We start from the raw sequence: 16,736 nt of genomic DNA, 5'->3' as shown, positions 1-16,736 counted from the left end.
GCCCCATTCACACACACAGGCTGAGGTTCAGCAGTTCCCGTGCTTGTGCTGCAGCCGGCTCATCTCTTATTCCTGTGCGGCTTCTTCTGCTTTTTCCGATTGTATTATACAACGTGTGACTTAGCACCTGCTATAAATCAGCGGCTGCACACGGTCCGAGGAACACTGCAAGGTCACATGTAGCCTGTAGACACCAAGCCGAAACATCCCGGCGGTTGTAGCCTGTTCATTATGTGCATAAACAAGGTTACTGGGGACCCTGCATGGGTTATACTGCACCGTCATGTACTTGCTCGACCACACGTCCAATGGATCATGTGTTACAGCAGGCCAAAGTGTAGGCAGTGCAAGCTGATGCTATGAAGTCACTTAAAGGGTCATTGTCAGGGTATTTTACCCCATTAAGCTACCAGTACCCTCAGGTAGGGGGATATAATGTCCTTTCTATAATTACCTCTACCATGTGATATCTCGCCCATTTACCTATTAAGACTCCACCAAAAGCATGTGATAATGAGCAGAGAAGAGTCCTATTTGCCTGAGATGAGTCAAGTTTTGAAGCTGTGGTTGGAGACACTTCAGACACCCTTGTTCTTGCTCCTAGATCACCTAGGATGATGTGTTTTGGTGTCATATTAAAGAGAATGAATCTTTTAGATCACATCAGGCTTTTGGTTCTTGGAGCTAGAGGGACACAAACGGTTAAAGATGAAATTTAAAATGTGAGTTATTCTTTATTGCCCATATAACCAGTTCTGTACATCACATAACCACAAAGTGATACTATAGAACTGATGGTGGTGGGGGGCATGTAAGTTGCTGCTGCCTCTGCAGCCTCTAAACGTGACTCCTCTCAGGCAAAATATGACTCTGCTCATTTTCACGTAACTTTAGGGAAAAAAAGATGGATTCTAGAAAAGAAATAATCATTTAATGAGGTCAAATCTTGTTACAATCTCTAAAAAAAAATAATAAAAAAAAAAGGATCACTGGAGGTGTGATCTTAAATTCTGCTCTGCATACAACCTGTAAAGGTCAGAGGGGTTGCCAAAAGTTCATTATGTGAAACCCTGGCAGGTGTGTGACATCCAGTTTCTCATTATGTTAATCCTGTGCACAGCCGGCTCGGGCGGTGTTTCCGTGTGCATGTTTTTCCGTGCAGTATTTGAAGCCATAACAAGGTGTGGGTGATGGAGGACAGGTGCTACTCCTGCCTACTTACCTGCAAGTTACCTGTGCCGATCTGTTAAGGGCATTAAATAAGCCCTGAACCTTGTGTTTTAAATTAGAAAAATTTGAAGACAAGTCATATTGCATGTGCCTTAATTGAGGATCTGTTGCACACAACTTACACTGTAGCAGAATGGGGTTTAGGCAACATTTGCATGGCCATTTTCTTGGGGGGTATATCCAGCCCCAAATTTGCACCGCCCATAGGATGCGATGGCGGCCTGGCGGCAGCATGGGCCCGTGTGGCGCTCTTCGCTATGGAGAGGGGTGAAGGATGCCCACCTGGCCGCATACGTCTGTGGGAATGTAGCCTAACTGTGACATTGTTGCAATAGAACACTCCAGACAATTATCAGAGCAATGTTGCGATCTACATGTTCCATTACACACGTGGCTGTCTGTGCACCTTGAAATTTGCTGCTAGCTCTGTAGATTTGGCATACTATTGATCTCCATCTTTTAATGTTACAGGCCCCCTTTACGTTTGGCTTGGGTCAGAGGGCGCCGTACACCACGGGAGAACATTGTCTTCTCTGTCGGAGCGAACGAAAGGACCTTGCGCTCTCCGAGTGTGGCACAAAAAACTCAAGCAAACTAGCACTTTCCACATCTCCAAAAGCCAATGCCAAGATGCACCTTCCCTTGTGGGTATGCTCAGACTGCCGACGGACGGTAGAAAGTGAGGATATCCACCCCACACAAGACCAATCATTAGTTGTAAGTCTTTCTTCAGCTGTTATCCAGGCCTACCCTGGTGGCGGCATTTAGCCTGGCGGCACCTCTTAAGGTGATGCCACAAGTGGTGCTTTTGGCCAGTTTTTAAGCATGCGTTTTCCGTCTGTTTAAAAACGCATCCTTTTTGACAGTTTTTGTCCTTTTTCCCCAAATATCTTAATAGACGAACAGGTTGTAAGCAGCCAAACACATGGTAACCAGTCAAAAACTGTCAAATACGGATGCGATTTCAAAAACGACCGAAAATGCCACGCGTGTCATCACCCTTATTCTCAGAGGAGTTGATTTCCAATTCACTTATATTGATCACTTTGTTATAGTCAATATCTGGTTGGTTGGAAGGTTTTAAACTAATCTGCTTTTGATGCCGGAATGAACCCGGGAGCTGGGGCTACTGCCCCATATTCTGTGGTGTACGGTCCCAAACACATATGGCTCACCTCTCTCCATTGAGATGTACATGAGCCTTCAGTCAAGCGCGCATCACTCAGGCCCATAGACCATAAGCTAAACCGTGGCATCTGTCATCTTACCAATGGGCAGAAGTGAGCTGGATATGTTTGACACCTGGCGGGTTTAGTCCCAGCTACCCCTTTAAGCATATTTCACCCTGCAATACTTTTGTTTGTAGGCAGAGGTTGGAGTCTGAGTTTCTTAAAAGAAATTGTGCAATAATCTTGTCTTTGCTGTTGATTTTTGTTAAAAACTTAAAGGACACCTGTCTTGGGAGACTACAACACTCACCGGTCCTGATCGACCGGTTGTTCAGTCCCAAATTGTCCCTCTGTGCCCCCTATTAACTCCTTTCCACCGAGGCCCCTTTTTTTTTGATTTTGCGGTTTCATTTTTTTTTTACTACCTACATTGAAATATAACTTTTTTTTTTTTTCTTTGGTTCCATGTGTGTTTTCAGTGTAACCAAAAACACATGGCCGCCTCCTTCAGTCCCAGGCCACACAGGACATTGAGCACTATTTTAGAGCAACACATCCTTGGCTGCCTGGGACTCCAGGAGGAGTGAGAAGATGTGGACATGGCTGGATTATAATTTGATCTGCCACGGGCCCTGCATTCTTCTTGTACAGGGGACCCTGGACGGAGGCTACATTAATAATCTGAATTTCTCCTCTTTCTACTGTATTGATGTCCTCAGGACGCCAATACGAAGAAAGCTTTTACAAAGCAGTAAGCAATAAGTTATTACTTAAATTGCCGCGTTGGCACTTTGAAATAAATAAATGGGTTTTTGCTGTCGTTTGGGCACTCGCTCTCTAAATGTTTCGCCATCACTGCCCTGTAGGGTACTTTAACCATAGGTTGTATGATTGAACCTACCATATGCTGCTATGCTACAGTGCAGTATATGGAGATTTGATACATCATCTATTACAATGTGCCACTGTCACATGGTATGTTTTCTGGCCATTTGTTACAATGACCTATGACATCACGGGGATGGATGATCCAAGCTAATTTGGCTGGGCCCCCGGACCGCTGATTTTTGTTTTACCCGCGGTGATTGAAGGGTTTACACCCGCAATCCGTGCTAGCACTGATTGGGGCAGTTACCGATGCAAGGAGGGGGCTCAGCCTGTGCGATCACTCCATACTTCGGCGGCCGAGGTGTGATGTACTAATACAAATCTTTAATAAATTAAAAACCAACCTTCGTACTTCATTGTAGATCTCCTGCGCCTGCACAGTAACACATTGAATCCTGCATTCTACACCCCGACCTCAGCGCTCATGTGCAGCTTCGGCTGCATTGAAATACTGCGCAGGTGCGTGGAAGCACTAGAGATGGGCCTCAGCGGGCCCATCTCTAGGTAAGTGTGAAGATATATATATATTTCTAAATAGGGGGCACAGAGTGACTAGCTAAAGGGCAATTTGAGTTGTTGAAGCATTGGTCCATAACAGCAAGTGGGTGGTTTACTGTCCCAAATCGCTCTGGCAGGTCCTTTTTTTTTTTTTTTTTTTAAGGCACAAGTTGCCAAATGTGCATTCATGGAAGTTGTACTCCTAGGTTATATGTTCTGAGATCCCATGACCTATAGTTATTTATTTTTTTTTACATTAAAAAAACTTTTTTGTTTCTTTATGTACCAAAATCTTTTATTTTAATTTTTTTTTTCTTTTCGCCACCTAGAGTCAAGATTTCCTTTTGCACATGCCGCCAGGCAACAGCGGATCGAAGCAGGAATCTGTGGGCGGAGGACGAATGTTAGTCGGCGCTCAGACTGTTGCACCTACCGTGGCCCTTAATAACTCCGCGCCCGCCGAGATATCGTGTGGTTGTGAAGCGTGTAATGAGCGAAGGTAAGGCACGTGTTTGCTTGATGGCCACCAGCATTGACAATTCCTTCATTGTTGGCGATCTTCTCTAGATTGGTCATTATTCTACAGGGGTACGGACTTCTACTGAGGCCAACGCATGTGCTAGAACTCTCTGGTAGTCTGTTACAGTATCCTACCAAGCACAGCGCTGTACATTGTAAAGTGTCTGTTCACTTTGCTTCAGCTCAGCTCCATTCGCTTCAATAGGACTTGGCCTGATATTGATCGCTTATCCTGTTGTCACTTTTTAGAACCTGGAATACCCCCTTTTAGTTTACATTGTTGCTTTACTGAAACACTAAAATTGAAATGTGTTGTGATGGCCTCTAACATCACAGACTTGTATTTTAGTTTTTTACTTGCCCCTTTACACTTGCTATAATGAAGGGGACATCCTTTTATATTAGGCTCGTTGTTATCATTGGTATGATGCTTGGAAGGGCACTAGGAACCTGTTAATACCAATACTCTAAGATTCACTTGTACTTGTAGTCAAGAGTCCAATACAGTCCTATTGTATTTCAAGAGTGATGTATGGGAGCGTCTCCCCTACTCACTGACAACACAAATTTGCTCAACCACGTCAAGTGTGTGTGGTAGTGTCAGGAGGAATAGATCAGCAGTCAGCAGAACAACAATTTGTGGTCTGCGTTATGACCAGGCTGGATGCTTATTATCTTTTATCTATTTCCCCCCTAAAAGTGAAACATTCCCAAAAGTTCACATGTAGCTTCAGGCAATGATCATACCGTATTGTGGTTTTACACTTGTAAGACATGGTTAATCCTACACACATAGGATGCTACTGATGGCTATGGATTTTAATATGTAGAAGGGAACCAGCAGCCGGCAGTCAAGTCTTGTCAGTATTGAGAACCAAATCATAATTGTCGGCATTCTTAACCTGCTCATACATAGTGACTTTAACCCCTGATTAAGTTTATGCAAAATGGCCACATCCGTTTTAATTTTTTTTTTTTCGCCCCTGTAATTTCAGGGAAATTTCAGCAGAGACTGAACGGGAATCCCAGCAGCTACAAAACTACTGGTCAGACGTACGTTACATGATTCGGTGCATATACCGCCAGGCTGGAACGCCACTAGCGGATGACCAGGACCAGTCGCTGGTGCCAGAGAAGGATGGGATGAAAGACTTGGTGGATAGGTAATTGCTAACTTATTATAATGCGATTACATGTACGGCACAGATGGTTGAGTCTGTTAAGATTAAAGGACTGGTCCACCAAAGTCACATAAAGTGTAAGTGCCTGTGTGCGTGCTCTTTAATGGGGTCCTGTGCAACCCCATAGAAGACACAGGTGTGATGATCATGTGCTTCATTCACTGTAATGGGACAATCCCTTCAATAACTCGCTTTGCTATTAACCTGCTAGACCAACCGCTTCGCACCTTACTTGGCAGACCCATTTTACCAAACTGCTAGGTTTTTGGTGTACGGACAAATGGCTAAAACCCTTTAAGCGCTGGTAAAAATTTTTTAATAACTTTGATAATTGAGCGGTGTTAATGGGGGCAAAAAGTTAACATCTTTGTTGACTTTTGTACACACATCTATAGTAGAAGGGTATCCCACACACACAATTATCCATATTTGTCTGGAAAATACCGTTAGTCGGAGAACAGTACTGAATTTTCACATCCAGTTGGACGCCTCAGAAGGCAATTTTTATTGCAAAGTGTTCACCAGTTTCTTAGAAAACCACTTATACCTCTTGCTGTCTCTTTGCTCCGCACAGGTTATGTGAAAGGGACCCTTACCAGTTGTATCAACGCCTCGAGCAGCAGGCGCGCGAGTACGTCCTGGAGATGAAAGTCCGCCTGCTCAAGCACTTGTCGCTGGGCTTTAAGGTGACCCAAAACAAACCTCCTCAAGCTCACCAGTTAATCTCCCTGCTCCTAGAAGAATACAGCGCCCTCTGTCAGGCGGCGTGCACAATCGGCACCTTCCTCATCACTTTGGTAGGAACAAAATGACTCTCCATGTTGTACATGTTGGACAGAGGGCACATTCGGCGGCAGACAATGTCTTTCGAGAGTTTAATTTGCAGGTTTTCCTGTTTTTCTATTTTCTGAACGGCAGGAAAATGAACATTTGAAGAAATTTCAGGTGACGTGGGAACTGCATAATAAGCATCTCTTTGAAAACTTGGTATTTTCTGAACCATTACTCCAAAACAGCTTGCCGGCACTGGTCTCGCAGCTACGGTACTTACATATTATTTTTTTCTGATTTATAGTTTCTGTGATGTTCTGTGTGACTGGTGCTGGCTTATGGGTCATTTCATTGAGTCTGGTTGTAAAGGACCATAAAAATAAAGAAACCCCACTTATTTGGGGTACAGACACTTTTGGGGTAATGCATCATTATAATTACTCCAGTTTTTCCGGACTTTGTCGCAGAATTGTTGCAATGTCAATTTGATCCTTTTCTGCGACTTGTCTACTTGCCTGCCTATTTTATTCCTACTTATATCAGATGTGCAAGTCAATTTTATGATGTGTGATCCCAAATTTGGGCGCTCATCCGCACCAGCCCCGTCCTTGTTGAGGAACTACTTTTGCCGATACATGAAGTTGTATGAGCACTGTGCTCAGCAATTTCTGAAGTAACTACAGAGAGTACACAAGAGTGGCTGTGCTTGAGCGTTTCCAACACTTCCATAGCAATTTCTATACTATCCCTATAGAGCACAGTGCACTGGAGTGCCAGATATACCTGTGCTTGGCAGGGTCACACACTTCCATAGTATTGAATGGGGAAGCAGGATACATATTTGTCCATCTTCTCCATTTTCGTGATTGGTGGGGTCCCTGCAGTCAGACACCCACACCAATCACCCTATCATATGGATATACCCTCAAAATTGTTACAACCCCATTTTAATCCACTATCTTTTATTCAGGTGTGCACTTATGTGGTGCACACTAGCAGAACAGCTACAACTGAGCACTGTTAAAGAAAATCTACCATTTGTTTTTATGTATTGTGAACCAAACTTACATTGAGAATGCTGAAGCTAACTGATAAAGAATCATATCTTGTTTAATCCTTGTGCTGCGTGGTTTTGCTAAAAAAAAACTATTATAAAATTCAGTACCTTGGGAAAGCTGGGTGCCTACATAAACACATTGCACACGGAGCTTCCTGAACTGTCAGGCAGAACTAATCAACCTCAGCTAGATGACTCTCGCAGAGAAGCTTGGGGATGGTGCAGTGATTGATTACTTCTGCCTGTCAGGGACAACACAGTGATGACGTATTCTCGTCTTATGCTGGGCAGGACAAGGCTGGAACAGTGTATAATTAGGGTAAGAGGAGAAGCGTCATTGGCAGCAGGGAGCGACAGTCTCATCACATTTTATAATTATTTTTTTTCAGCAAAAACACTCGGTACAGGGATTAAACAAGATATGTTTCTGCATCATTGTAGCGTTCTCAAGGTATGTTTGAGACTAATACTACCTCTCTTTGGATTAATTGGACCATCTGATCTTTACCCGTTTTCTACACTAAAGAACTCCCCTCTTCATATCATAGTGTGCAGTTTCTCCACAGGAGAAATGAAAGAACAGTAAAGTTTAATAACATCTGCTTAAATCTGAACGAAGCTAATATTAGCAATTCTCTAAATTTATTCCCATTGGCTATCTGCAGGTGTCTGCTGCTAGCAGGGGTTTTACCTTGTCCTCCAGGCTGCACTCTTTGTTTATAATGGTCGCCATAGGTATCTGTACTCTGAAGGTGGAGGGGTGGATCTTGTGGTGAGGGGCACTAGGAGAGGAGCACACTCCCGATAAGTAACCTGCTAGGTTCAGGAGAATATCAGTGCTCGCTATTGCTGGCAGTATGAAATCTCCCGGACCTTGAGTGACGTCACAAGCATGTGACTGATCACAGGTCATTCAATTCCAAGAAGGTAGTCTCTTTATACTGCCACAGGTAAGTGTTTTATAGTGTAGTATAGACATTTTTTCATTTATATTTTTCTTTGTGGTGTAGTAGATTATGTATTATCATTTCTTACTATGATGCAGAGCTCCAGTGCTCTGTGCTGTCAGCTCAGTCTTCCCTGTCTTACCTTGTACTAGATCTTTGTACAAGCCTTAGCTGATTCTGATTCACGATTGGCTGGGCTGATTGTGCCCTCAATTCTCTGGCCTCACTGCCCTTAGCTGATGTCACAACCAGGAAGTTCCGCCTTCTTCGTGAGAAGATGAGATGATTTTACTGATGGGGCTGATGGATATATGAGGCTATATCTCAGGATAGGAAGAAGCCAGCAGCACGATATAGGGATCATTGGAAAGGCTCCTTATAACTGTGCTAAAGCTAATTTTATTTCGTCAAGCAAGTTTATAGTTACGCTTTATACCTTAGTCTTGTTTACAAATGAGTGGACCTGACATTCTGGTTTGGCTTCCTGACCCTTACATATTGCCGGATTGGGGGCTGAACAGCTAATCTGGCAAATGGACGCCCCTTGAATGCCGAAACCAAAATTCGTTGGGTGATCTCCAGTCTTTTTCCCAATTATATGAATGGACTACTTATGTACTGGGTCTTATTACTACAATAATGACACACTTTTTACACCTGCTTTATCTCCCAGGCTGGGAACTACATCACATGACTCGTACAGCGAGGACATGTATAGTACCTTACTACAAAGGTACCTTCAGCTGGAGCAGGAGATGGGGCAGATCGCTGAGGAGTGGCTGGAGTGTCAAAAAAGAATTGACAACTATGTAGATGAGCAGGTAACCAAAGGCTTTCATTATCTCTGTGCTCACGGGACACCTATACACTTGTGTCATGCATATTCATTGACATCCACAGTTCCGTTGTCTACCTATACGTACAAGTGGAGAGGATACAACTAGTGGGGATACATTACTATAATGTATTACAGATGGTACTATAGTTGTAGGGCCTAGATGCAATTCACACAATGGTATTGTAATATTACATGGCATCAATTCAACATAAGGGATTTGGACCCCCTGACATTTTATTAGGTTCTCTGTTAGTGTTGTATGCTATGGGCCTAACTCCCCCTATATCCAGAACCCAATAATAGACTTCACGATTAAGTCCTTGCCACCACGAAGTATGAAAAGACCTTGACGAGCTCTATCTGCAGTAGTGCCACCTACCTACCTACCTATGGTTTGTAGTAACACTCGACTACTAGTTACCGTATGACGCAAAATGACGTCTGGTCATTCTAATCCATTTAGGTGTTTGATGTAAAACATAATTACTGGCAGGAGCTGCTTAATCATAGACTTATTATATTTACATATTATTTTTAGATTTCTTGAGGTTTTCTATGACTATATTGATATTAAATCTCCTGCAGCCTGCTGTTAAAAATCTTTACTATGTATCACCTAAATGAAATTTATACACAAAATTAAAAAGTACCAAGAGCTTATGATGGATCCTGTTACTTCTGCACTTCTCACCCGCTGATAGTTCTGTTGTCACCTCAAAGGGAACCTTGCACCAGGTTTTTCCGCTTAAAGCTATCAGCCCCCTCAGACATGTACCCCTCAGGGTACGAAATGTCCTTTCTAGAACTCCCTCTTTTATGTGAAATCTCACCTGTTCACCTATAAATAAAATCATTTTTGCTGTATATTCTAAATTGCCATTATAAATGAATAATAATTATTCCTTATATAGCACACACAGTTTACGCAGCGCTGCACAGAGTTTGCCAAATCGGTCCCTGTCCCCAATGGGGTTCACAATCTCTAATCAGTATGTTTTTGGGTGTGGGAGGAAACCGGAGGACCCGGGGGAAACCCACACAAACACAGAGAGGACATACAAACTCTTTGCAGATGTTGACCCTGGGACTTGAACCCAGGACACCAGCGCTGCAAGGCTTTAATGCTAACCACTGAGCCACCGTGCTGCCCTTAATATAAAAACATTCTAGAGCAATAAGGGTTATCCTAGCAATAACAAAGATTGGGTACAATAAACAGGTTCTAGGTGGCATCTGGCTAAGATATCGCCTCATTCAGGGCCTATCCCTCCTCTGAGCACAGGGTAGCCAGATGTTACAGAAAGCATGTTTACTTTGGTCTAAACTTCATTTTAGATGGCTTTGCAGTCCAAACACAGGATGCTAAAAGAAGATTGGGAATACTATAAGCAAAGGATGTTTATTGAAGATCAAGTAAGATGCCACCATTGCTTTCACTTTGCTTTGGATTTGACTTTCGTGAAGCTAAATTGGGGGAAAACTTGAATGTCTGCTAGGGCCGATTCTTTCCTCTGCGCTGTTATCTGCTTGGTTTGCTAAAGGCAATTTTGTCAGACCTTGACCACGTTGCTTGTACGACTTTGCCGGAAATACATGTTACCAAGACAAAGGGAACTAAAAATTAAAAACCGATAATATTAAATTGCTTTGCTGGTGAGACTTGCCATGTGGTAAAGATGTATTTTTTGTCTAAGGGCGTCTTCTGCTATATAGTATTATAAGTGCAGAATGTGACCAGAGATTTTAAGAAACCCTGCTAACTTTCACAGTGATTGACATAGTCCTGATTACCCCGCCCTCTTGTTGGGGTGTGTTCACACATTCAGTTTTTCAGGTAATGCCAAACCGGGAGTGGAGTGAAAAAATAAGAGAAACCGCTTCTCCTGCTTTTGGCTTCAAAAACGGCATCTGAAAAACTGAATGTATGAACGCACCCTCATAGTGAGTCCTGATTACTCCGCCCACACACTGTGATTGTCAGTCCTGATTACTCCACCCAGTTAAACAGTGGTAGTGAGTACTGATTGCCCCGCCCACGCACAGTGACTGACGATGTTACGCCTTTCACACATCAAATTCTTGTTCAATAAGCAGCTTTCAATACTTGTTAGAAATGAATCCCGTTCTAGTGAACAGAAGCTTGGGCACTATATCTAATTTAGGAGCGCAGTCATGGGTGTTGCTATGTAATGAGCCTGTCATTACTCTGCTTGTTATGTGTATTATTCCTCTGTATATCTCCATCGTCACTGTCATGTCCATAAACCAGTCATCATAGAGGACCAAATTGTTTGTTTCTTTTATGACATTTCTATCTTGAGTGTAATACACAATCATTTTCTCAATGTTTTTCTTTCCCAGTTGAACAATAAGAAGGCGTTAACTGGAGAGAACAACTTTGCAGACAAGATGAGGCACATGCTGTCAACGCGGATGTGCATGTCCGACTGTCCGAACTGCAACTACAGGAGGAGGTGAGATCATCCCATGTAATATAGACCGGTGACTATTTACTAATGTTCAGAACATTCACATTACACTCTGTTTACTCTCACTGCTATAAATACACATTAGATAAGGGCCGGATTACCCTGAAGATGCAGAGATCTTCTTCTCCAAAGGTTCTTGATATCTGCTGTCAAAAAAAAAAAGAAATCAGGAATTGACACAGCAAGATCCCAAACTACTTGGACTGTCCATCTCATATAGAGCTGATTTGATTATTTAAAGGGGCTTTCTAGGATATAGATATTGATGGATCAACTTTTTTTGAAAGATCAAAGTGATTGAGGAAGAATTATTTGCTGCTGTGCTCTATTGCAAGAGTGGATCCAAGAGTGGATCCAAGAGGGAATAAGTCATTAGTCATTCTTTGAAATTTCCCTTGGTTGTACCATTCCCAGGAATGGTAAGTATTTTTCCGAATTTGCGCAATTAAAAACGGACAAAAACGGATGCGTTTTTTACGATCTGAAAACGCACTAACTATAACGTCCCAAAAACGGCCTAAAAACGCCACGTGTGTCTTCACCTTAAGTGTCACAGACTGACCATGGATCGTAGTGATATCAGATGCTAGGAGTCCCCTCTTCTGTGAACAGCAGTGCTTGACCCATAAATGGCATTATACAGTCATGGCCATAAGTTTTGAGAATGATACAAATGTTAATTTTTACTAAGTCTCCTGCATCAGGTTTTATAATGGCAATTTGCATATACTCCAGAATGTTATAGAGGGATCAGCTTAACAGCAATTAATTGCAAAGTCAATATTTGCCTAGAAAATGAACTTTTCCCCCCAAAACGCATTGCAACTTCATTGCAGGCCTGCCTTAAAAGGAGCAGCTAACAGTGATTGCTCCATTAACACAGGTGTGGGTGCTAGTGAGGACAGGGCTGGAGATCAATCTGTCATGATTAAGTAAGAATCACACCACTGGACACTATAAAAGGAGACTGGTGCACGGCATCATTGTTTCTCTTCTGTTAACCATGGTTATCTCTAAAGAAACACGTGCAGTCATCATTGCACTGCACAAAACTGGCCTAACAGGGAAGAGTATCGCAGCTAGAAAGATTGCACCTCAGTCACCAATCTATCGCATCATCAAGGAATTCAGGGAGAGAGGTTCCATTGTTGCCAAAAAGGCTCAAAGGCGCCCAAGAAGAAGCAGCAAGCACCAGGACCGTCTCTTAAAAGTGTTTCAGCTTTGGGATTGGGCTACTAGCAGTTCAGAGCTTGTTCAGGAATGGCAGCAGGCAGGTGTGAGTGCATCTGCATGCACTGTGAGACTGCGGAGACTCTTAGAGCACGGCCTGGTGTCAGGAGGGCAGCAAAGAAGCCACTTCTCTCCAGAAAAAAACATCAGGGACAGACTGATATTCTGCAAAAGGTACAGGGAGTGGACGGCTGAGGACTGGGGGAAAGTCATTTTCTCTGAATCCCCTTTCAGATTGTTTGGAACATCTGGAAAACAGCTTGTTGGGAGAAGACAAGGTGAGCGATACCACCAGTCTTGTCTCATGCCAACTGTAAAGCCTCCTGCAACCATTCATGTGTGGGGTTGCTTCTCAGCCAAGGGAATCGGCTCTCTCACAGTCTTGTCTAAAAACACATCCATGAATAAAGAATGGCACCAGAATGTCCTCCAAGAGCAACTTCTCCCAACCGTCCAGGAGCAGTTTGGTGATGAACAATGCCTTTTCCAGCATGATGGAGCACCTTGCCATAAAGCAAAGGTGAAAACTAAATGGCTCAGGGAACAAAACATAGAGATTTTGGGTCCATGGCCTGGAAACTCCCCAGATCTTAATCCCATTAAGAACTCATCAAGAGACCGGTGGACAAACAAAAAGCAACAAATTGTGACAAAATGCAGCATTGATTGTGCAAGAATGGACGGCTATCAGTCAGGATTTGGTCCAGAAGGTGATTGAGAGCTGCCAGGGAGAATTGCAGAGGTCCTGAAGAAGGGTCAACAGTACAAATATTGACTTGCTGCAGTAACTCATTCTAACGGCCAATAAAAGCTTTTGTTAGAGGGCAACAGATCATGTGAAAATAAAATGTGTCATTCTCAAAACTTATGGTCATGACTGTAGTCCAACCCACAGAACAAGGGACCCTGTGCATCATATCACTATAAATTATGTTACGTCCCATCCTACGCGCTGGGTGCCATCTCTGAAATGGGACCATGGTGCATGAGCGTGTTCGTCTGGAACTGCCAAAAATCTAAAATTCAACAAAATTTTTGTCTGTAGCCTGAGTTTTTTTTTAATCCTGCAGAGCCAAATACTAGAATTGGTGACTCTATAAGAGGCATGGCGACATGTCAATACATACCTGTGTGTAAGGTACTGGCATAAGCTGTCTGCAATACACTGCTCCAAAACCCTCCCCTTTTTCGTCCGATTGTGTGGATTTCCTAGTTTACATTCTGGGAAGTATGCAAAAACGTTTTCCAAGGTGTTAAATGGAAAACAATGCATCCTTTTGCTACCTTACTAGTGGAGCATCTATGGCTTTAAGTTTCCACTCGCCTTTAAGGTGACTTTAATTGGCAATCTCTCCATAAGGAGAACACCTACTGTCTGACCCTAGTTTACATTGAGATTGATGCCCAAATGAGTTGAACAGAGAAGCAGTAATATAATCCACCAGGTTTTTAAAGATTTCTTGCCAGTAGAAGACCCAGAAATTTCTCAGAATATATTTCTGGGATACTACAGACTGAATCCTGTGCAGCATTCACCAGTAGATTGAAAGAGGAGAATCCAACCACTTTTTAAAAAAAAATTTTTTGTTGTGCACTTGAGAATTTAAGAAGGCTACATACTGTAAATATTCATGTAGTCCTTTCTGGTCCACTACATTTGTATTTTGCATGATAAATCCTTAGAGTCTCGGAGAACGTGTAGTAAATTTTGTAGCGTGCAATGACTTGTAAATGTCGTCGCCTGCTGGTAATTTGTATGCAGGCAAGTATTAGCGACTTCTCATTATGGAGCGTGTAGTGTCGCTGTTTCTGATTATCGCCTTCTGTCAAAAAAAAGGGATAATTTATTTCTTTGACTGTACTCTGTTCCTCCTTTTCAGATGCACCTGCGACGACTGCAGCCTGTCTCATATCCTCACGTGTGGTATCATGGATACGCCTATTACGGACGATATCCACCTCAACCCGTTGCCACTACAAGTAGACGCTACTCCAGATTATCTGTCGGAGATACATCCGCCCAGTATGTCCTCCGCCAGTTCAGGGTCTGGTCCCAGTTCTCCCATCAATATCCAGCATCATCCCAGGCTGATCCTTGCAGACGGCGGTTCTGCACCCACGTTGTGAGTTCTTATTATTTGTGTGTGCTAAATGCTGTGTATCTTTACCATTCTTTACCCTTCACAATGTTAATTTTTGGAGGCATTTACATTTTTTTATGTAATGGAGGAAAAAAAATATTAAAGGGGTTTTCCCCTAGTGATATTTACACTCAAAAGATAATTTTTAAATAATTCCCTTACTTTACAATTTTACTCAGTGTTTTTGCTGTTTTAGCTCCTATTACTCAGTGATGGTCAGTGTGCGCAGGCACTTTATGATTCCTCTAGTGCAGTGAGATGCCGCGTGCTGACAATGTGCTTAGATTATCAGAGTTTAGCTACACTTTTTATTTAGCTTCTGAACATTCTACTAGTATCTGGAAAATAGAAAAAGGGAGATGAGACAGATCAGAGATGAGTGATAATATCCGTGAGATGTATATAAAACACAATGACCTTATCAGCTCTGCTAACTGACCTCGCACACAGTCAGCTCTGCTATATGCCTCCCTCAGATAAAGACCTTACCTATCTGTAGTTTGTAGACTAAGTCTCTGCACACTGCTGCTTGCCTTCAGGAAGTGCCTGTGTCTGAGCTTGGGGGAGGGGCAGAGAGCACTGCAGTGTGCAGCCAAAAGAAGCAATTCATAGTCAGAAGATTAATGGTTTTCCAGGGATAACCAAAATAATAAAAACCAGGACTCGTAGAATAACAAAACGCATTCTCAAATTCACTGTTATTGCAAAAAAATACAGCATTTCAAGACATAATTACATCCTGAGTATATTTAAGAATCTTGTCTTTGGGAATACCCCTTTAAATATGATAGCATCATTTATGAATGGCCAGCAGGGGGAGCGTCCACTGTCACTGCACACAGAACACCGCTTATAGATAAGTAGGAACAAGACCTGTGGTGACATCATGATGGTGGAGGAGCTTTAGCCAATGCCCTGTCTCATACACAGCTTTTGTCTGTACGGTTACAGGTATCTGCACTGACCTGCAGTAACCAGAACAGTACAGTCTCCAGTTTTTAAAACTTTTTTGTCATCATCAAGGGTCCTACACCTGTTGCAGTACATAGATGATGCACCCTCTATTGACCAACCGTGATAATGTAATATCTATATTCCTAAAATAAAAGACAAAAATGAAGAATGTCATAGAAAGTAATGTAATCTAGAATTTTTTTGGTAAAATTTTGGTTACACATTCCCTTTTAGGGTTTTACTCAAACCTAGCTTGTAGGAGTGAATTTATGGTTGAGCTTTTGTCTTTTCGATTATAGCGGTAGTGATGATGATGAAGATGGCGCACCCTTATCAGCAAAATTCGCTGATATGTACCCCCTGAACAACTACGACGACGCGGATGTTGTGGCCAACATGAACGGTATTCACAGTGAGCTCAATGGCGGCGGTGAAAACATGGCTCTGAAAGACGAGGTACGGGGCTTTCCACAGCTGCTAGGTATCTATCATACCTCTTATAAATAGAGAACCTCACAGCCTCCCTTTTTACAGTCTCCTTCAGTGAGCAGCACAAGCAGCAGCTCCTCGGAGGCGGATGACGAAGAAGCGGACGGCGAGAGCGGCGGCGAGCAGCCAGACTTGTCAAAAGACGACGTTCATGTTGGGAAGAGATCACCTAGAAAGGAAGGCACAAAGATGGACAGTCCCCCTCCATCATACCTCAGCCCACAGGTGACGCTTGTCCTCATTTTTGGCCAGTCAAATGTGTTGAACTGGGGTGCCCCCTTGTGGCTGGGCTGGTGCATTACATTGGTTTTATACAAAGAGTGCAATATGTCTGA

General features: G+C 42.9%; 1 protein-coding gene across 3 annotated transcripts in view; it reads left to right on the top strand.

Annotated features, from left to right (window-relative positions):
• The window catches only part of FAM193A (family with sequence similarity 193 member A), a 54,853-nt gene that overhangs the window by 25,116 nt on the left and 13,001 nt on the right, over positions 1-16,736 (top strand). The window contains exons 3-13 of one of the 3 annotated variants that reach the window (XM_072126191.1): positions 1,702-1,947; positions 4,115-4,284; positions 5,300-5,467; positions 6,060-6,282; positions 6,404-6,528; positions 8,934-9,081; positions 10,434-10,511; positions 11,460-11,572; positions 14,698-14,940; positions 16,212-16,368; positions 16,447-16,626. In XM_072126191.1, coding sequence (XP_071982292.1) covers positions 1,702-1,947; positions 4,115-4,284; positions 5,300-5,467; positions 6,060-6,282; positions 6,404-6,528; positions 8,934-9,081; positions 10,434-10,511; positions 11,460-11,572; positions 14,698-14,940; positions 16,212-16,368; positions 16,447-16,626 — 1,851 coding nt within the window. The remainder of the gene's footprint in view (positions 1-1,701; positions 1,948-4,114; positions 4,285-5,299; positions 5,468-6,059; positions 6,283-6,403; positions 6,529-8,933; positions 9,082-10,433; positions 10,512-11,459; positions 11,573-14,697; positions 14,941-16,211; positions 16,369-16,446; positions 16,627-16,736) is intronic. The other 2 variants (XM_072126193.1, XM_072126192.1) reach the window with 2 other exon arrangements.

Source organism: Engystomops pustulosus, chromosome 1 (genome assembly GCF_040894005.1).
Source record: "Engystomops pustulosus chromosome 1, aEngPut4.maternal, whole genome shotgun sequence".
NCBI classification, from domain to species: Eukaryota; Metazoa; Chordata; class Amphibia; order Anura; family Leptodactylidae; genus Engystomops; species Engystomops pustulosus.
Note: the sequence above shows the minus strand (reverse complement) of the source record. Positions and strands in the feature narration are given on the sequence as shown.